At 43.4% G+C, this 21,154-nt stretch overlaps 1 protein-coding gene across 1 annotated transcript; it reads right to left on the bottom strand.

Annotated features, from left to right (window-relative positions):
• Positions 1 to 14,094: 14,094 nt before the first annotated feature.
• Positions 14,095 to 17,654, bottom strand: LOC143585908 (putative aldo-keto reductase 4). The gene is made up of 5 exons (XM_077067582.1): positions 17,398 to 17,654; positions 17,079 to 17,273; positions 15,110 to 15,282; positions 14,913 to 15,015; positions 14,095 to 14,443 (listed from the first exon to the last, which is right to left on the bottom strand). The coding sequence occupies exons 1-5, from the start codon at positions 17,608 to 17,610 to the stop codon at positions 14,108 to 14,110; spliced, it is 1,020 nt and encodes a 339-aa protein (XP_076923697.1). The 5' UTR covers positions 17,611 to 17,654; the 3' UTR covers positions 14,095 to 14,107.
• Positions 17,655 to 21,154: the final 3,500 nt, after the last annotated feature.

Here is a 21,154-nt window from a genome sequence, read left to right as displayed (position 1 = left end):
AGTGGGAGCCGGAGCTCCCTTCTCCAGGTTCCACTGCCGATCAGCCACCGGCCGGGAAGATTACCTTGTACGGTGAGTCGTTCACCACAGGCAACTTCCGATTGCCTATCACCAGGTTTTTCGGTGATTTCTTGGTTGCTACTGGATTCATATTTCCCAGTTGCATCTGTTCGGGGTGATAAGGCTCCGACACTTCGAGTTCTGCTCCAGGGCTTTGGCGATGGAACCACGGTAGATCGCTTTCTTGCGATCTACAAGATTCAGACCCGCGGCAGCTGGTTTAGCTTCGCCGTCTGGGGAAGGCGATAGGGACTGAGACTCTGAGGAGCGCTCACGAATGGAAAAACAAATTTTTGTGGGTCAATGTGGACATTATTCCGCTAGCTATTACTCGCCGCTCGCTGATCTCCAAATTTTCCCTTCCTGCTGCCGACGCTGAGGTTCAGGAGTGGTTCCAGGAGTTGACGCGGACTCCTACTCCAATGGGTCTAATCCCTGAGTCCGCGTTGGTCCAGGTGGGGATGAGCCGCCTCTGGCCATATCCTGCAGAGCAGCCATACTTCTCCCGGGACGATGGACGTAAGTGTTCCTTTCTACTGCGCCTGTTAGTGTTTTTTTTCTTTTTATGCTTTCCTTACGTTTGCTTTCTTTTCTTACAGGGGAGTGTTCGTTATTTGAGGTTCTTATCCCCACCGTCGTGGGGAACATGTTCAGGATGCTCCTAGAGATGTATCAAGAGCCTGTTCTTGATCACTTCAAGGGTAATTTCCTTTTTCCCACCCGCGGCCGCACAGAGCCGGTGGTCACTGATTCTGCGGTGGCTCAAGGTGTGTATATTCTTAACCCTAGACCTTTTAGTGTTATGCATCCGGACGGGACGATAGTCCTTTCTTCTAGTGATGAATCCTCTAGTGAGGATTCAACTAGTGAGGGTTCCCCGCCCGGTTCTCCGGAGAGTATTTATGCTGGCGTGTTGCGTGCTATTGCAAATCTTGCCCGCCGTAGGAAGAGGGCGGATGTGGCCGGTGTATCCGGCCTAAACAAGGATTCTGATGCCGAGGATCTCGCTGGTGGGGAGGCTGATGTGGTTGAGGATCCCGCTGACCGGGAGACTTCCAAGACTGCCGATGATGACTAGGGGTACTGATGATCCCGCTGGTGGGGAGGCACCCAGGAATATCGATGATCCCGCCGGTGGGGAGGCTTCCATTGTTGGAGGTGAAGAACCACCTCTGAAGAAGATCAAGCTAACCCGGATTCAGGATCGGGTCAAGTGCCGGACTACTGTACGGCAATCCGCAGGTAACTGTATTTGTATTTATGGGCTTGTGTTGTAGGCATCTTCTTGACTTTTGTTTCTGAATCTGCAGTTGCAACCGCTGTACGTCCACCTTCTCCACCTCCGGAGGTTTTGCAGAAGGTTAGTGAGGATGTGCCTTCTGAGGATGTCCCTATGCCGCCACCTGAGGTAGTGGTTGAGACGGAGGTTGTGCCTCCAAAAGTTACATCTGTAACCCCTACGGTTTCCACGGGTGAAGGGGCGGAGTCCTCTAATCAAGGGGACTCCCTCTTTCACCCCTCATGGAACCTTGGTCCTGACGCGTTTTTTGCTGATCCACGTGTGTGCCAAGAGTTCTTTGAGCACTGCCTCCCACCCTTTGAGTGTAACAGGATACACTCCCAAACTCAGGCTAGCCTGGCTCAATCACTTAGCTATCACTTGGCTAATGTATTGTCGACTAGCCGTGAGGTATTTAAGGGCTGGGTGGTTTGTCAAAGCGACCTTGAGCGCGCCGTTTAGCGCATGGACGAAGTTGAAGCGGCGAGGGATGCCGCCCAGGCGGAGGCCAGGAAGACTGAAGCTGCCCTCCTGGCTGCCCAGGAGAAGAACAAGCGTCTGGAGGAGCGGATAGCCGCTAAGGTCAAGTTTGTCGCCGCCCGGGATGAGGATGTCCGGAGGCTTGCGGCGGAGGTGAAGGGAAAGGATGATCTCCTTGCTTCCGTTTCTAAGGAGAAGGAAGACTGGAGGTGGCCTTCACTAATGCCTCGGATGAACGGTATTGGGTCCTTAAGTTTGGCATCTCCAAGGTAAATATTTCGATTTCTTCTTATATTGGGATTATTATTCTGATTTTCTTTGGATCAGATTTTCAGGCTTATCAAGGATGGTCCTGAGCTTGGGGATTGCCTTGCTGACCTGTTGGTCAGCTTTTCCCGGGTAGGTCGCCACTCGCCAGGTTGGTTTTGCGGAGGGTTACTCCATGGCTCGCGAGGGACGTTCGTCCTCCGAGTTTGAACTTCAAGGCCAAGATTGTCAAAAGGAATATGAAGCACAGATGGATTCCTTTAATAACCTTTCCTTTGACATCATGAAGTATATTGAGGAGAACCGTTGTGAGCCTACCGCGGTTGGGGAGCTACGTCTTCACGTTGACCTGTTGATCGCTGAAGCCGAAGGCAAGGAAGCTCCCAAGGAAGACTAGGAATAGGTTGTAATATTATTGTATTTCTTTCTTGTAAATATTTGTAAATGAAATGAAACTATTTTTTTCTTTTATTGTGTTGAACTTATCGTCTTTATGTTCCGTCTTTATTTGAAGGGGTTATCCCAGTCGCGGGTGACTACTTTGTTGGTGATCCTTCCGCTTACAATTATGACTTGTCTTTTTCTTGTTCTTTTTCGTAACTTGCATTCCAATAATGCCTGACGTGTCAGCCAAAGCATTTAGTTTGCCCAGTTATTGTAGAACTAGAAATTCGCCAATTATTTTGGGGGCTGGCTGATGTGACGAGTCTACACGGCGCAGAAAAAGGTCTGTCAGCTGGCGCTTGGCCGTATCTCGGGATTTTAAATCTTTCGACTTTTGATTTCCCGCCTGACGTGGCACGATCTGACTGGTGAACAGCTGTTTCGTACTGTTCCACGCATTTAATGTTGCTTATATATATATATATATATATCCGTCAGTTTCATCTTTATCTCCTTACTTTGTATTTGAACAACGAAGACAATTTCACCGGAATTTTGAGGTACTCTCTCTTCAAACCAGAAAGTCTTCTTTGTCTTCTTCTCTGGCGACCATAGCTCGTTGTAGTAAATTCTTAGCCGAATATATGGCGTCGGTGAGGCCTGATTACCAGATCATCGACTCTGTAACCATTGATTGGGACGTCAAGGGCTTTCAAGATGTCGTCAATGCTTACGGCATAGCTCCAGAATGGGAGCCAGAATTTCCGGTGCCTGATTCTACGGCGAGCCATTCTCCGGTGGGGAAGATGGCCGTGTTTGCCAAGTATTTTAGCTATGGGAATCTCCAATTTTCGGTTACCTGGTTTCTGGGTAAGCTGATAACTGGGAATATGATTCATATTTCCCAGCTTCATGCTTCGGCGGTGATGCGCATGCGTCACTTTGAGTTTTGTTGCCGGGCGCATGGCATTGTGCCTACTATTGATAAGTTCAGCGTGTTCTACCGCTCGCATGGTAGGGTCAGCCGCTATATTTGCCTTCCAACTGACCAGAAGAACGCTATTTCTGTTGACACGCCTCTCCTCGACCCATAGTGGGCCAGGAAATTCTTCCGGATACGAGAGGACGTGATCCCGTCGCCCATGTATTGGCATTCGGCGAATCAGCCTTTGCTTGCCTTGCCATTTGTTGAACATCCGGAGAGGCATGGGTGGCATCAACAATTGACCCATACCACCACTCCTATGAGTCCCATCCCTGAATCTGCTCTTGTGAGAGCTGGGATGAGTCGCTTGTGGCCTTATTCGGACGATGTGCCATATTTCCGGAAGCCGGATGGATGTAAGTAGCCTTATTGTACTTCCTGAGTTTATTCTGGTTTTTAATTTTGGTTTATTATGCAGCTGAAGGTCTTCTTCTGTCTGTTCTTGTGGCGGGTGTGCCTGGGGTCATGCACATTACTACCCATGAAAAGAAAGAGCTCCCCATCCTTGACAAGACCAGGTATAGTTTTTTGTTTCTTGAACGAACCCGTCCGGAGCCTGTAGTCTTAGAGGGTATGTTTGTGACAGGTAATTTAACTTAGATATGACCAAGGATAATTTCCCGCATATTCTCACCAGTTACTGAATATGTTTTATGATACAACCTTTGGTCGCAAGAGGAAGGAAACGTCGTCCAGCCACGTTCCGTTAGAGGTGGCTGGTGAAAAACAGGGAACGGATCTTCCTCCCCCCTCCTCCGAAAGCGAAGAGGGCCCGCCTTAGTGATCGCGTTGCGGTCCGTGCTAAAGGTATCTCATATATTAATGGATCCGTGTTTGTTTTTTGGTTGTTTACTTGGTGGTTTATTCTTGTGCAGCCTCTGTTATTCTTTTGGACTCTCCCCCCTAAGGGTGACCTTAGTCGGCGGTCTGCTGCAGGGAAGGGGCAGCACAAGGAAGGTTCGACCACCTCTAATGTCCAGAGGTTAGAGTTGTCACCTTCGCCTCCTGCTCATGAAGCTGAGGGGCCTTCCGAGCGAGTGGTGGTACCTCCTCCGCCTCCTAATGAATCCAAGGGGGGTCCGTATTAAGTAGAGCGGTGTTGTTCGGCATGTCCCTGAATGGAATCTGACCCCTTCCTCGCGATTTTTTGACAGGGAAGTGTGTTTTGATTTCCTTCACGAGGGCGTGCTTCCTGCGGAACTGAGTACCAGCGGAATCAGTCCCGGGTATCTTTCGGCAATTAATATATATATCATTTGGCCAACCTGGTTTCCACAACCCAGAAGATATACTGGGACTAGAACTTCATGGGGCGGAACTGGGGTTCTCAGGAGAACCTGTTGGAAGAGCTCCGGCCAGAAAGGGAAAAATATCGTCTCACGGCTAACACCGAAAGGTGGAAGTTGAGAGATTCTGAACGGGCTCTTGAACAAGAGAGGGAGCGGCGAGCTGCTGTTGCGAAGGATTGGGAAGAGGCGTGTCGGCGACAAAATGCTGCACTCGAGGCCGAGCGCGCTCTAAACCGTGCTCGCGAGGCTGAGCTTGCTAAGGCAGAAGAAGGCAAGAGTGAAGTTGAAGCTTACCTTGCATCTCAGGAGGAAGCCATCAGTACCCTTCGCGCCACCGCTGCTGAAAAGGATCAATTAATTGAAGATCTGATCAGGGAAAACACCAAGTTCATTGGTGAGCAGGGCGCTTTGAAGTTAAGTGCTGAGGAGGCTTCCTCTGACCGTGCCTAGTTGATGCGGGAAGGTTTTCCCAAGGTATGGGTTCCTCCATCTTTATCACGACTTGTGACTTCGTTTTGTTGATTCTTGAATTGCTTTCGTAGGTTATCTCCCGTATTCACAGAGGGGATGAATTTGGGAACTGTCTTGCTGACCTTCTATGTGCATCAAGCGAATCGGGGCGCAAGGCAGGCTTAGAAGGGATAGCCTTCGCTCGGGATGGTCGCCCCATTGAAGATTTTGACCTTCACGGTGTGGATGTGGATGGGGAATATGATGCACGAATGAATGCTTTTGACCAACTGCATTCCCACATCCAGGATGCTACCCAAAGTTTTGCTAAAGCGGCGGATGGCGTTCGCCAGTTCCGCGACTATCTTCGTGAAGAGTAGTAGTTGTATATACACTTTTTTTTGTACGTATATTCCTGTAATCCCTTTTTCGGTTGTATATGTGACTTTGGATTTTACATTTTGTTTTGTATGATACAATCTAAATGTGTGTGAGCTAAATCTGTCATATATCCGGAATATAGGATTAGGATAAGTATCGGCACGCAGGCCTATCCGTACAGGAATTAAAATTCTAACAGATTCTAAAAGATAATCACTCACCTATTATTATTTCAAAGTGACGTAATCTGGTGCGCATTATTTCAATGTGACGTAACCTGGTGCGTAGACCAAAATACTAGGCACGCAGGCCTAGAAGAAAATCATAAATTAAATATAACATCTTCGTAATTGCTCAACGTTCCACGTTCTAGGAATGGGAATACCATCTAACCTTTTTAACTTGTAAGCACCCTTCCCTAGAATTTCGTCCACTTCGTAGGGACCTTCCCATGTGGGGGCTAATTTTACCGTTAATTTGCGTTTGACGCCTCATTGTTCCGGAAGACGTAGTCCCCTTTGTGGAATGCACAAATTTTGACCCGCGCATCATAGTATTTCTGGAGCTGGTTCTTGTATTTACTTTTGCGTATAGCTGCCAGCTCACGTCTTTCCTCCAGGAGGTCTAAGTTCATCCTGAGTTCTTTTTCGTTGTCTTCCATTAAGAGGATTCTTGCGGATGGGAGGCCAATTTCGGCAGGAATCATTGCTTCCGTGCCATATATCAAGCTAAATGGTGTTTCCGAGTTGCTGGTTTTTTTATTGGTACGATTCACCCACAGTACATGAGGCAACTCGTCAACCCATCATGTTCTTTTGGTTCCCAGTCTGGCTTTGATGCTTTCTTTGATGCTGCGATTGGCTCGCTCCACCTGCCCATTAGCTTGGGGGTGGGCAACCGATGTGAACACCTGTTCGATTTGTAACTCGGATAACCATTCCTGGAGTTGCTTGTCAGCGAACTGAGTACCGTTGTCGCTGACCAATGTCTGAGGGAGGCCGAATCGACAAATAATGTATTCCCATAGGAATTTCTTCACATTCGTTGCTGTTATATGGGCCAACGGCTTGGCCTCCACCCACTTTGTGAAGTAATCTATAGCGACCAATAGGAACTTTACACGTCCTGGAGCCTCGGGGAATGGTCCCATGATGTCTATGGCCCACTTTTGGAAAGGCCATGCTCCGGTGACTGGGATGAGTTTGTTCTGGGGCCGCAATGTTCGCGGTGCATGTCTTTGGCAGGCATCGCATTCTTGGATCTCTTTGAGTGCGTCCATATGCATGTCTGGCCAGTAGTATCCCGTGTTCATAATTTTTGCCACTACCATCCTTGGTCCGGCATGCAATCCGCAGATGCCTTCGTGGATCTCTCGAATTACATAATTGGCATCTTCGGTGTCTACACACTTGAGTAGAGGACCAAAGAAATATTTCCGGAATAGGATTCCGTCATTAACTTGGTAGCATAGCGCCTTGTGGCGGATCTTTCGAGCCTCTTCCTTATCTTCCGGGAGGATGCCAGAGGACAAGTAGGTCTGGATTGGTTCCATCCAGGACGTTGCTCCGGTTTGGATGATCAGAACTTGATGTTGAGGGACGGACGGAGCATCCAGAACTTCGATTCTGACGTCTCTGCCCATGTGTTTGAAGCTGGTGGATACCAGTTTGCTCAAGGCATCCGCGGGTCGATTCTCACTTCTTTTGATGTGCACTACTTTACATGAAGTGAATTGTTGCATAAGGTCTTTAGCTTGGGACAAATATGAAGCCATGACAGCATTCTTTGCTTCATAAGTCCCTGAGACCTATCCTGCAATAAGCATAGAATCGACCTGAGCCTCCAAAAATTTTACGCCCAGCTTCTCTGCAATCCGCAGTCCAGCCAAGAATGCCTCGTACTCGGCTTCATTGTTCGTGCTTTTGAAGTTTAAATTGATGGCATAGGTGAACTCTTGGTCGTCTGGATTAATCAATTTCAGACCCGCGCCTGATCCCTCCCCGCTTGACACTCCATCCATAACAGAGTCCATTCTTGACTTTCATCAGAAGGGATCGGGGGTTGTTGTTCAAGCAGGCATTCCTGGACTTTGCCTGCGGGTACTTCTGTGATAAAGTCTGCCAAGACCTGGCCTTTAATCGCGGGTCTAGGCTTGTACTCAATGGATTGTTCGCCTAGTTTGATTGCCCATTTGGCTAATCTCCCGGATAATTCAGGTTTAGCCAATATGTTTTTCAGCTTGTAGTCTGTCAAAACTTGTATTAGGTGACCTTGGAAGTACCTCTTTAGCCTCCGTGCCGCATAAACTAGCGCTAGCACGAGTTTTTCAAGCATCGAGTACCGGGTTTCGGCATCCGTTAGCATTCTCCTGACGTAGTATATCAGTGTTTGGATGGCCTTACGATCCGTTAGGAGGACTGCCCCAATTGCAATATCCGAAGCGGACAAGTACAAAATGAGGGGTTCTCCTTCTCGGGGTGCGGTCAATATTGGAAGCTCCACGAGGCATTTTTTACTTCCAAGAACGCCGCCTCTGCTTCTGGTGTCCATTTGAAATGTGCCTTTTTCAGCCAATTTCGTAACGTTGACACGAATGGGTAAGATTTAGCTGCATGATTTGCCAGAAATCTGTTTAGAGCCACTAATCTTCCATTCAACGTTTGGACCTCTTTTAGTGAAGACGGGGAGGGCATCCGGGCGATGGCCTGAACTTTCTCCGGATTTGCTTTGAAACCCTCCTCGGTGACAATTACTTCGAGAAACTTTCCTTCTTCCATGCCAAAAAAGCATTTCGAAGGGTTAAGTTTCATGTTTATCTTCCTGAGTGTGGAGAAAACGTCCTCGATGTCTCAAAGCATTTCGTTTTCCTCCACACTTTTGATGACCAGGTCATCCATGTACACCTCCAGGTTCTTTCCGATTTGACCTCGGAAAGTGTTGTCCATCAACCGCTGATACGTGGCTCCCGCATTTTTTCGACCGAATGGCATCATCTTGTAACAGAACATGCCTTGGTCCGTTCGAAAAGCGGTATTATCTTCATCACGGGCTGCCATGCGTATCTGGTGGTAACCCTTGTAGGCATCTAGAAAACACTTGAATTTGAAGGGTGCCACTGCATCTACTTTGAGGTCAATCTCTGGAAGCGGGTAACAATCCTTGGGGCAGGCCTTGTTCAAGTCCTTAAAATCGATGCACATCCACCATGAGCCGTTGCTTTTAGGGACCATCACCGGGTCTGCAACCTAGGTTTGATATTGAATCTCGCGAATGATCCCTGCGTTCAACAAATCCTGCAGTTGCTCGTTCATGGCTTTTGTTTGTTCTGGACTCATCTTCCTTTTTTTCTGAACTTTCGGTGTATACACCAGGTTGACCCGCAGCTGATGTTCTGAAATATCTCATGGAACGCCTGTCATATCGGAAGGCTTCCAGGCGAAGATATCTGTATTTTTGATCAGCAGCTGTTTCAGGAAGACGCGCACCGGTTCTGAGATAGTGGCCCCGATTGTGACAGTTTGTTCCGGATGTTCCGAATTAACCACACATTTTTCGGGTTCTGTCCGCAGTGCCTTTTTGGGTACCTTCGTAGGCTTCGATCCTTCTGTTGCGTAGCAATGTTTGTTGACTCGTATGATTGCTACTCCTGTTCGCGTGGGAACACCCACTGCACCGTGTGCTGTGGAAGGGTTGGCGTTGAAGTCACCAATTGCTTCCATCCCTAAGATTATGTTATGTTTGGATCTCGCAGGTAGGACGAGGAACTCAACATCCTCGGTCCTTGAGTGGATCCCGTCACTCAGTGTGACTGGGAATGTTATGACCCCCTTGGGGTGCATAACCTCATACCCAAATCCGGAAACTAGGGCGTGCACAGGTTTCAACTTGGCCTTGTCTTCTTCATCTAGTTGTTTAAAACACAGTTCGTACATTATGTCTGACGTACTTCCAGTATCAAAGATGACATATTGAGACCAATAGTGATCGAACAAAGCCGTGACGATTAGAGGTTGCTTCATGCATGGTCCTCCTTTCACTCTTGGAAAAACTACGGGTTCATTTTACTACTCATCTTCATCTGCTTCCCTCCGCTTGAACTTCCGAGGGGGTCCCCCTTGGATCATGTGTACATTCAAGTCCTTAATCTGCTTTCGCGGGGGACCTTTGTCTGTAGGAGCTGCGTTCTTCCGCGGACCTTGTCACACGTTTTTGAGCAGATGATCAAGTTTCCTAGACTTGATAGCGGCCTCGATCTCATTTTTCAAGCTTATGCATTCATTCGTGTCATGTCCGATGTCTTCATGGAACATGCAATGCTTGTTCAGATTCAGGTTTACTCGCTTGGCTAGCGGTTGAGGTTTCCTGAATTCGATATTCTCTGTTGTTAAGATTTTAGACGGGGTCTTCTTCAAGGGGGTCCAATGCTGCCGGTCGGACTTGCCTGCAGTTCTATCTTTTTGTTTCTGCCCGATCAGTGACCTAGCATCGAACTGCTTGGGTGAGCTTTCCGGGGGCTGAATCCTTGACCATATTGAACCCTTCTCTTTCGACTGAGCGTTCTGTGGCTCAGATCTTGTTTGCTGTTTGGGCGCCTCTCGCCCTAGCAATTTTTTTGTAGCTGCAAAAACTTTTGCCGCGGACATGATCGCGTCCCAAGTCTGGGGCATGTTGTCCCGGCCTGTCAAACATCTGACCATCTCAGGGCTCCTTGCATTCACTCGGAACGTTCCCCTTAACATGTCTTCGCTGATTCCACCAATGTTCAAAATCTTTCGTTATTGAACCTGGTGATGAAGCTTTCCAGTGATTCGTTATCTCGTCGGATAATACTCAGGATTTCCGACGCATCTTTGGTATGTTTACGCTGCTGACTGAAATGCTACGAGAACTTTGCTACCAGGTCATCCCAGCTGCTAATTTGACCGTCCGGTAGTTTCTCAAACCATTCTCTGGCTGATCCTGTTAGTGTCAATGCGAACATATGACACCAATAGGGCAGGGTCCATCCGCTTACTCCCCCAACCGCTGTGAAGTTCAACAGGTGATCTATTGTATCAGTCATGCCATTGTATTTTCCCAAATTGCTCGGGATCTTGATATTAGTTGGGAAAGGAGCGGTTGCTATCCGCGGAATGAACTTTGATTTTTCCGCGAATGCAGCGGGGCGGTATGGCTTGGTGAAGTCTTCTTCCGCATCGCTGAAGTATTCAGCATGCTTGACTAACGGCTTGGGACGACTGTAGGTTTCCCTACCATAGTCCCAACTACCATCACTCGCGTAATCTTCTTCCTGAAACGTTTCTTTCTGTCGGGTATCCCGTGGGGTTCTGTGAGATGGAGTACGCTGGGTGTGATAACTTCTTTCGCGGCTCTTTGCCAGTGAACGACCAGCTGATCGAGAGTTGTCTTCCAACTCTAGATCTTGAGTGTGTCGTACTAGTGGCGGAGGCGGAGATGGCGAGTCGTACGTCAGTGTCCTGGCTTGGACCTGATCTCGCCTTGCTCTTCGCTTATACTCCTCTTTCAGCCGGTGTTTCTCCTGTTGGTACCACTCTTCTGGGGTGAGAATGCTTTTACTAGATCTGGCCTGATAAGCTCTCGTTTCATCCCCATCATATCTGGGAAACTCTCCAGCTCCGTCTTCCAGAGCCGGAGTTTGAGTGGTCCGTTGGATCTCAGTGACTTTGTGCCTCGAGAACTCTCCGGCTTGGTCTTCCCGGACTGGGGTTCTGGTGTTTCAGCGAGGTGCAAAGTCTTCAAACCTTGGAACTTCTCCGGTCCTATTATCGAAGACCGAAGTTCTGGTGCCCGACGAAGTTCCTCCGACACCTGTCCTTCGTGGACTGTTCGTTCAGAATTTCAGTATGACGGGGCCTTGCCGAAGCAGCAGATGGCTGTTGGTTCTGGCTTATCTTCAAATCACTGTGAATCGAAAAAACCGTAGAAAACCGTGTATCTAGCTGAAACCGGATGGCGCCAATGAAGAAACACTAGATCGAACTGGATAGTCCGACCGGGTATTTCCCCCAGATGAGATTATACTGAAGTAATGAAAACAGATCCAAGCTAATGCCTGCAAAACAGAACACCGTTGAGTCTCGTTACGGGAAGGACAGAGTGGGGGGTCTTCCCGTAACCACCCTCCGGCGTGAGAATAAGTATCGTACTTTGATCGGAATAAAGTAAGACACAGTATGTAATTGCTTAAGGCTTGAGAGTGTGAATGAATACCTTGAAGAGATGATCTTCGTATTTATAGCCGAAGGGGGAGGGAAGGTGATTGGTCGAGTTGTCACTATCAAGTTATTCCTTCTCTGCCTGAATGGACACGTGTCGGGCTTTTATTGGATGTGACAGCCTGGACCCGCTTATGGTGTAGCCATTATCAGTGCACGTCGTGGGATGGCTATTACGTGTCCAGGTGTCCTCTTTCCATTGGCCGATGTCGCTATCAGGAGCTTTTGAGGGAATCTTCTAGAAATAGTTTGTTACAACTTCTCTTCCATATCACGTGGGGATCATACGTGTGATGATTCCCTTGAGTTGTTTGTGGATTCCTTCCGCGGATGCTTGCGTGACCATCCGCGGATTATGACGGAGCTCCGCAGTGTCTTAGGTTGTGGATGGCTTTACCAATCCACGTATTCCTTGCGCGGATGTCTTTTGGCGATCCGTGGGTTAGGTAATGAATCCGTGGGTGGCGGATGTCTTTTTACGATTCGCGAGTCGGATAAGGGGTCCGTGGGTAGCTTTGCTACCCTCCCTCTATACTTATTAAATTGGAAAAATTTACGAAGTTGAACCGGCTCCATTTTTCCCACTCTAAGCACATTCTTTTGCCTTTTTGCTTTACCCACATGAAGGATGCCGATTTGATATCGTTCACCAACTTTGATAATACAAATGGAATATTATTAAAAATACGATTGTTTCTAGACAGCTATATCATCCAACAAGTTATCACCGATATAGATTGGACTGCAAGACACATCTCCTTGTTCTTTATGTTCTTATTTGGATATTCAAGAATTTCTTCCACCGAATTGAAATTAACCCGGATAGGTAATTTCACCTAATCATGTATTATCGACCAAATCACCTTAATAACCTTGCAATTCACAAACAAATGCTTGGACGTTTCAATACTGTTACCACAAAATACACAATTCAAATCACCCAAAACCATGCCTCTCAAAGATAAGCGCACCTCAAGTCTTAATACGATCTAATAACAATCTCCATATAAAACAGTTGATCTTAATAGGAATCCACTTGAGCTAAAAGATTAAAGTTTAGAATCTTATAATCCACATTGTCAAGTTCCCAACGAAGCAGATTCACCAAAAAGTCTGAATACTTGCCATCTGACCTTCGGCATAACCAACAATCCGGATTTAAAGACATAACAACTGACGAGATAAGATTAACATAATTATGATATTCCATCTGTAGTTGAGCAGAATTGGGCCTTCTTCTCCATCTCCATTTCCAGGTAAAACCGTTATTACTTCGATCATAACAATCAAGAACTAGCACATCTTTTTGTTTTTCTAAAGCAAAAAGTGAAGGAAAAAGAATTTTTAAAGGAAGTTCTCCTCCCCAACAATCAATCCAAAAAAGTGTTTTGTCTCATTTTCTGATATGAGGTTTTAATCTCGCCAAAATATTGCTCCTTTCATTGTCTTCTTCTCTATTTACTCCACCAATTTGTTTCCAAACACCACTTAAAAAATTCTTAACTGTAATCTATTCCCATTTATTTGTCCCCATATGCAATACAGAAATAACGTTGACCCAAAGAGAACCATTACCAATTATATAACAAGTCGACCATTTTGCAAGCAAAGCCATATTCATAGCTTTTAGACTACCAACCCCCAAGCCTCCTCTTTCCTTGTCAAGTATGATTCCACTCCAAGCTACCCAACTAGTTTTCGCTCGTTCATCCGACCCTCCCCATAAGAAGTGTCTTCTTTTGCTTTCGAGTTGTTTAAGGACCTTTATTGGGGCTTTGAACATGGAAAATTGAAGAAATAGGTTCCCAAGCTACCCAAAAACCGACTTAATGAGCGTTAACCGACCCCCAAATGACAAAGTCCGAGCTTTCAATTATCAAATTTATCTAAGACCGGTTGCCAATTACGCCTTCTACCCATGTTCGCACTAATTGAAAGACCAAGATGTAAGAATGAAATTGTACCTGATTTGCAATGAAGCAAATATGCCAAGTTGGTTTGGATTGGGCTAACTAAATTTGGGCCGATTACAGCTTTAAAATGCTAATACAAATTACTCAAATCGGGCTAGTTTATTATGGGGCTTTGCCAACTTCTTTCTTGGTTTGAAAGGTTTTGAAACTTAAAAAGGAAAAAAGTCAATCAAAGTCAACGTAAAACCCAAAGGCTGAATGGTTTACTACATTGTATAACTTTTCAAAACACAAAGTCACAAACCAAGGTTCTTACAAGAAAACAAAGCTGATAACCCAAACAAATACACACAATGCAACATTACTCATAGTATTGATTAATATCAGCATTTCCAAGATGAGACAGCAGGAGTCTCCGAGTCCAAATATGTGGAAATACCCTCACCATATCGAGCCCCCTTGACCAAACCATCTGATGCAATGGATTCAAGCTCACTCATCTCTTCAGGTGTTAACTTAACCGACAAAGCTCCTATGTTCTGTTTAAGATTTTCAATCTTGGTGGTCCCTGGTATGGGGACCACATCATTCCCCTGATGGTGGACCCACGCCAATGACAGTTGTGACGGTGTGCACCTCTTATTTGTCGCTATAGTAATAACCCTCTCGTATAATATCTTGTTGTGTTCAATGTTTTCAGGTTGAAACCTTGGCATGTACTACACAATGAGAATTTGAATATTAATATTATTTTGACCTGAACACGAACTGTTTGATCAAAATATTTATTTACTTTTTATTGTTTTCACATAATAGTGTTTTAAATTTACATTTTCACGACAAAAATTTACATAATTATATGGATCAATTACATTATAATGAAAAAAGCATATGAAAATTTCATTTGTAGTTTTGAATAACCAATTTAATTTATCACACAAAACACATTTAAAAGAATAAAATAAAAAATAAATGGGTTAAACGGTTCGTGAGTTCGACCTGAACCTGTTTATACCAAACCAAACACGTGAAGTTCTCGTTAGGTTCGTGTCAGGTCAGTAATTCACACCCCCGGTCAAACGGGTTGAAAGTGGCCTCATATGTAATTTTAGTTATAAAGAATTTGAACAAAAGGTGTGTCAGTCCAACCCGCCCAATAAGAAGATAAAAGATCTGTAATTAACAAACCTTACGTAAGTCACCATCTTGTAACTCATTCAGCATTTTCGGGCCTGATGAGAAGAACCCACGTCCGAGAGGACTGTATGCAACAATCCCTATCCCGAGTTCTCTGATAAGAGTATGATACATAATATTTAAATATTTGTACTTTTGTGATGATTATTAATGTTGTAAAACATTAAAAATGAAATGTGGTATTGAACCTGCAAGTAGGAATAATGTCTTGCTCAACATCCCTTGACCACAAGGACCATTCTAGTTGTATGACAGTTATCGGGTGCACCGCGTGGGCTCTTCTGATGGTTGATGCTGAAGCCTCTGATAATCCTATATATTTAATTTTACCTTCTTCAACAAGCTTCTTTAATTCTCCCATCTATCAACCAAAAAATAAATATTATAATTAGTTACATGATATGATATAATTAGAATTGGCTAATCATCTGTAACGAAACGCGTTGTAGGAGATTGTGTTTTTCTGCCTTTTGAAATGAGCCTAAATATCAGAATCAATATTGTTGCAACAACTCCTAAACCGATTATATTTGACCCTAAATAATCATACTCCGTTTCACTATACCTAAACACTAGAAACAGATGATCTGTTTCTTCTAAGCGCAATATCAGTAACCAATTTTATAACGCTTGGCTGATATTATAGAAAACCAACATAGTCTCTCATTTTGTATATGAAAAAAGTTCCCCAGCCAACTTTTGACATGTTAACTAATGAACAAAACCAAACCAAAAGTAATGACGGTTTTGTTTCATTTACTCTTTTCGACAACTGAAAATTACGGTGCATTTTTCAGTTATATTTCTTTCCAAAACCAAACTACACCGAACATGGGAACTGAACTTGTTTGTGTACATGTTTATTAGTAGATATGTGGCCCTAATTAGTTATTTTGTACCAAAAGTTTCATGTCCAAATGTTACAAGATATTATCCAATTTTTTACGACCAAACTTTTCAAGCTCAAATGTAAAACAGAAAACAACTTGTAACGGCATAACCGAACCGAGCCCATACATAAAAGCAAAAACTGAAATTTCGCTCTTGGTTTGGGCCTAGAGCCTACTTAAATCGACCCATACATACCCCAAGTACCAGTTTAAAATACATATGATTGTGAAATAAATAGCAAACGTCAATTACTAACACAATCATTTCCTTTGCTTATGTAGACGCAAGGAATTCTATAGTGTTTTCCCCTTTAAATAGGGACAACTTCATAGAATAGTGACCAAGTTTCAAATTTGTTTCAATTAAGTCACTTATATTTTATTTTGTCTCAATTAGGTCACTCAACTTTTAATTTTGTCTCAATTAGATCACCCAACTTTCAATTCTAGCTTAATTAGGTCACTCAAATTTCAATAAATGTTCTAATACTATCCTTTTTACCTTCATATTATATGTTTATAACATTTTTTTATGTTTTATCAGTAAATGTATCACTAACTATAATATTGTAGTTGTCCCTCTCGTTTTACAACACAAATTGAAATTTAAGTGACCTAATTAAGACAAACTGAAAGTTGAGTGACCTGATTGAGACAAAACAAAATATGAGTGACTAAATTGAAACAAACTTGAAACTTGGTTATTATTCTATAGTGTTTTCCCCTTTAAATACAGGCATATACCAACTTATATTATTTTAAAAATATATATTATGTGCCAAACCCACGTAATCATGTGTAAGATTTTTCATGGCGTTACTAGTCCCACGTTATCATTTACTTGCATTGTTTTCCTTTATTTTAGTTTTAATGTGTTTTTGTTGAAGTAGTAGGCTAGTTTATTTCCGGTTATTAATTTCAATGTAAAGGCTTAGTAGTTGTATCTTGATGATTATGAATGAAAAATGATAAATTGAGTCTATATTTCTCTCAAAGTTACTAATCTGGGTTCCGTCTATTTTATTTGGCCAACGAAATAAAATCTGTCCACTCTGTGTCCTCAAGTACATGTTGGCTTTCCTAATATAATGCGGACGGCTTTCTATACCGTATGTACACAACTAATTACTAATCACTAGAAAACATAAAAATCCTAGCAAACACCAGGAACAAACAAAATTATGTGTTTGTACTCATCTAAGAATAGGACCACCAATAACAGCCCTTTTTCTTAATTTAATTTCCAGAAATATCAGGGACGACTAACCGTGATTTCGATAGGCACACGGGTGTCAATCCTGTGCTGATAATACAAATCAATGCAATCGACGCCAAGTCGCCGCAAGCTAGCTTCACAAGCAGCCCTTACATACACCGGGTCTCCATCAACCGCCCACGAGCCGTCGTACTTGACCCCAAATTTGGTCGCCAACTCCACTTTCTCCCTCACCCCCTTCAAAGCCTGCAGTTCAATAATCATTAACTCATCAATCCTTTATCCATCAGTTGACTGGCCCGGGATTTTTTTTTTCATGTGTGGATTGACAAGAAACATATTCATTTAATCGAATTGAACATAGAATTACCTTGCCGAGAAGGTTTTCGTTGGTTTCGGGGCCGTAGACATCGGAGGTGTCAAGGAAGGTGACACCAGCGTTAATGGCGTGGTGGATGAGATTGATCATGTCAGGTTCGGGCTTGGGAGGTCCGTAGAAAGCGGACATGCCCATGCAGCCTAAGCCCTGAGCTGAGACCTCTAAACCTTGTGAACCTAATTTGACTCTTGGAACTCTTGCCATTTTGTTTGTTTTTTGAGTGATGGATTGAATCTGAGATGGATAACAGTTTAACGAGAGTGTGAAGAAAAGAGTTTGTAGGATTCTATGGAGTATGGACGTACGTTTTATGTTAGAAAATTTATGACATTTGGACAAAATAAGAGACAAACATGAAACCTAAGTTGTTTTTAGTATTGATAAAACCATTATTATTGTTATTTATAGTTAGAATTTTTATATTTTAATGTTGATGCTATCAGCCTTCATACCGGTCTACCGCCATGGTTGACCATGGCCGGCCGGCTCAAGTAAAGAAAAAACAAACTAATTAACTGAACTGAAACTACAAGTGTACTTGAACCGAACATATCAGCCGAACCAAACTAAAAGTTTAAATCGACTCGGATGTATATACTAAACCGTAACGACGGAGAGACCTTTGGTTTCACATAATCTTTGCAGTTAGAGCATCTTTGATGCTATAAGGATTTAAGATGTCATAAACATAATGTTTACTAGGGTTGAGTTATAAGAAGTATTGTTTTTTTAGAAAGGATAGGAAATAATCTTATCCATTGATTTTAAACTTGAATGATTGAGATTAGTTAGATGAAAAATCAAGGGGGAAATAAGGGCAAGGGCATAAAGGGAATCACACATTTATTGATTTTCTCTCTCCACATGCAATACACATGTCAATCCTCAATCATCTTAAAACGTACTTAATTTTTTTATAATGATATTTTTTTAAAAAAAATCACCATAATAACGAGGGTTTTTTTATCTTTAATATGAGTACCATATTGTTATATAAAAATAAAAAAAATTAGTGGGTTTTTTTTATACATTGTGTTCAGTGGCGAAGCTTGAGAAAAATTATCGGGGGGGGGGGGGCGAAGTTATGGATCCAAAAATTTTTTAGTCAGCGGTTCAGTTTGAGTCGGGTCAAAGCCAAACAATATAAAAATTTTTGAGTCAGTGGTTCGGGTTGGGTCATGATATACCTATTACCTAATAAAAAAGCAACAGTATGATTCAGTTAAATTACAATACTAATTAAATTCTGAGTTCATACAAGTAGGCTCTGAGTTCATACAAATCGAGTTCTGAGGTAAAAAAAAAAGGCAAAAGTACGATCAGTGGCGCAGGTTAGTTGATTCGAACCTAATTAAGTAATTTTAACCCAATTCAACTCTGAGTTCATACAAAATCGACCATATTTTAACCCAATTTAACTCTAATTTCAACCCAAATTAAGTATTACGGTTACGAAGGTCGGGCTCTGGTATTCCGGTCAGCGTTGGTGGCAAGAAGAGGTGGCACTTCGGCTGGGGGCTGGGCGCTGGCGATTGCGGACGATCGCTGCAGGCTGCAGCTATTGCCGTTTCATCTTTTGACTGAAGTTTGGAATGCCGCTGGAGTCTAGAGACCTGTGCATAGGCGCAAAGGCAGAACCCTAATTCAAATCGTCATTTGTTATTTGACATATTTTATTGATTTAACAACTTTAGCATATTTACAATACAAGCCCTTAAAGTTTGAGATTTCTTTTAAAAAAAGCAAATTATAATAATAAACAGACTTTATATAAAATAAAATCAAATGTCGGGTTTTTATAAAATAAAATCAGTGGGAACCAGGATTATTCTATGGACAAATTATTTTTGGGGCGGGCTCGATACGTATAAAAATAATCCGAGGGAGGCCGGGCTCAATACCTACAAAAATTTTCGGCCGAATATCGGAAAACATACACTACCAACCGGATAAACCGGGGGGGGGGGGGGGGCACCCGTGGCCCCAACTAACCTGCGCCAGTGATTGTGTTATTGGTTTGATCATTGTGTTTTTTCTTCATTGTGTTTTACAAAAAGTTGTGTTTTTCCATTGTGTCTTTCATAGTGTTTTTTCATATTGTTTTTTTCCTTTCATTGTGTTTTTAACATATTAATTTTTTCTATTGTGTTTAACATAGTGATTTTTTATTTTCGTTATGTTTTACCATTGTGTTTTTCAAGTGAGTTTTATTGTGTGTTTTATCAAATGATATATTGTGTTTTAAAACATCATAACACAAGTAGATATATTATATTGTGTTACGTTTTTCGTTGTGTTTTACAAAGTTATTATTTTATTGTGTTTTATTAAAATTATTTTATTGTGTTTTTATGCATAGTTATTGTGTTTTTAATTAAAACACTGGAGCTGAAGATAATGAAACAAAAAAGCAAAATGGCTGGTTTCATTCTCCAATTTCCCAACACATTTCGAAACCCTTCAGATTACCATTTTTATGGCTTGATGGGTTTCCACAAAACATATAATAACACCTGCGCGCGAGGCGACTTATGGATCTATGAGAATAATGAAGCCTGCGCGCGTGGCGTCTTACGAGCTATAAGAATAATAAAAGCTTGCGCGCGAGGCGTCTTACGAGCTATATGAATAATAAAGCTTGCGCGCGTGAGGCGACTTACGAGCTGTAAAAATAATGAAGCCTGCGCGCGAGGCGACTTACGGATCTATGAGAATAATGAAGCCTGCGCGCGTGGCGTCTTACGAGCTATAAGAATAATAAAAGCTTGCGCGCGAGGCGTCTTACGAGCTATATGAATAATAAAGCTTGCGCGCGTGAGGTGACTTATGAGCTGTAAAAATAATGAAGCCTGCGCGCGAGGCGACTTACGGATCTATGAGAATAATGAAGCCTGCACGCGTGGCGTCTTACGAGCTATAAAAATAATAAAAGCGTGCGCGCGAGGCGTCTTACGAGCTATAAGAATAATAAAAGCTTGCGCGCGAGGCGTCTTACGAGCTATAAGAATAATAAAAGCTTGCGCGCGAGGCGACTTACGAGCTATAAAATGATGATAATGACTGGCCCACAAGGGCCTCCTTCGCGCATGATGAATATCCCGGCCTGTTTCAAAATAATAATGGAGGCACAAATGGCCAGATAATAATAATGATGTCATAGGTGTTTGTGCGGCTCGTAGCCGAACCTGCAAAAACATGTCAACTAAAAGTGGATGTATTGCATGGTTCCCATCCTCGGGCAAATTATGAGGTGTGCCCAACCTTTAAGCTTGGCGCGTGGCCTATGGGTTTATGAGGATTCCCAACCTTTAAGTTTGGCGCGTAGCCATATGGGATATTATGAGGATTCCCAACCTTTAAGTATGGCGCGTAGCCATATGGGATATTATGAGGATTCCCAACCTTTAAGTATGGCGCGTAGCCATATGGGATATTATGAGGATTCCCAACCTTTAAGTATGGCGCGTAGCCATATGGGATATTATGAGGATTCCCAACCTTTAAGTATGGCGCGTAACCATATGGGATATTATGAGGATTCCCAACCTTTAAGTATGGCGCGTAGCCATATGGGATATTATTTTGAAACAGGCCGGGATATTCATCCTGCGCGAAGGAGGCCCTTGTGGGCCAGTCATTATCATCATTTTATAGCTCGTAAGTCGCCTCGCGCGCAAGCTTTTATTATTCTTATAGCTCGTAAGACGCCTCGCGCGCAAGCTTTTATTATTCTTATAGCTCGTAAGAC

The sequence above is a fragment of the Bidens hawaiensis genome, unplaced genomic scaffold (genome assembly GCF_021521415.1).
Source record: "Bidens hawaiensis isolate Kalapana, Puna unplaced genomic scaffold, B.hawaiensis_p1.1 tig00034224_1, whole genome shotgun sequence".
Classification (NCBI taxonomy): domain Eukaryota; kingdom Viridiplantae; phylum Streptophyta; class Magnoliopsida; order Asterales; family Asteraceae; genus Bidens; species Bidens hawaiensis.
The sequence above is the reverse complement of the archived record's forward strand: the minus strand, read 5'-3'. Positions and strand labels throughout refer to the sequence as shown.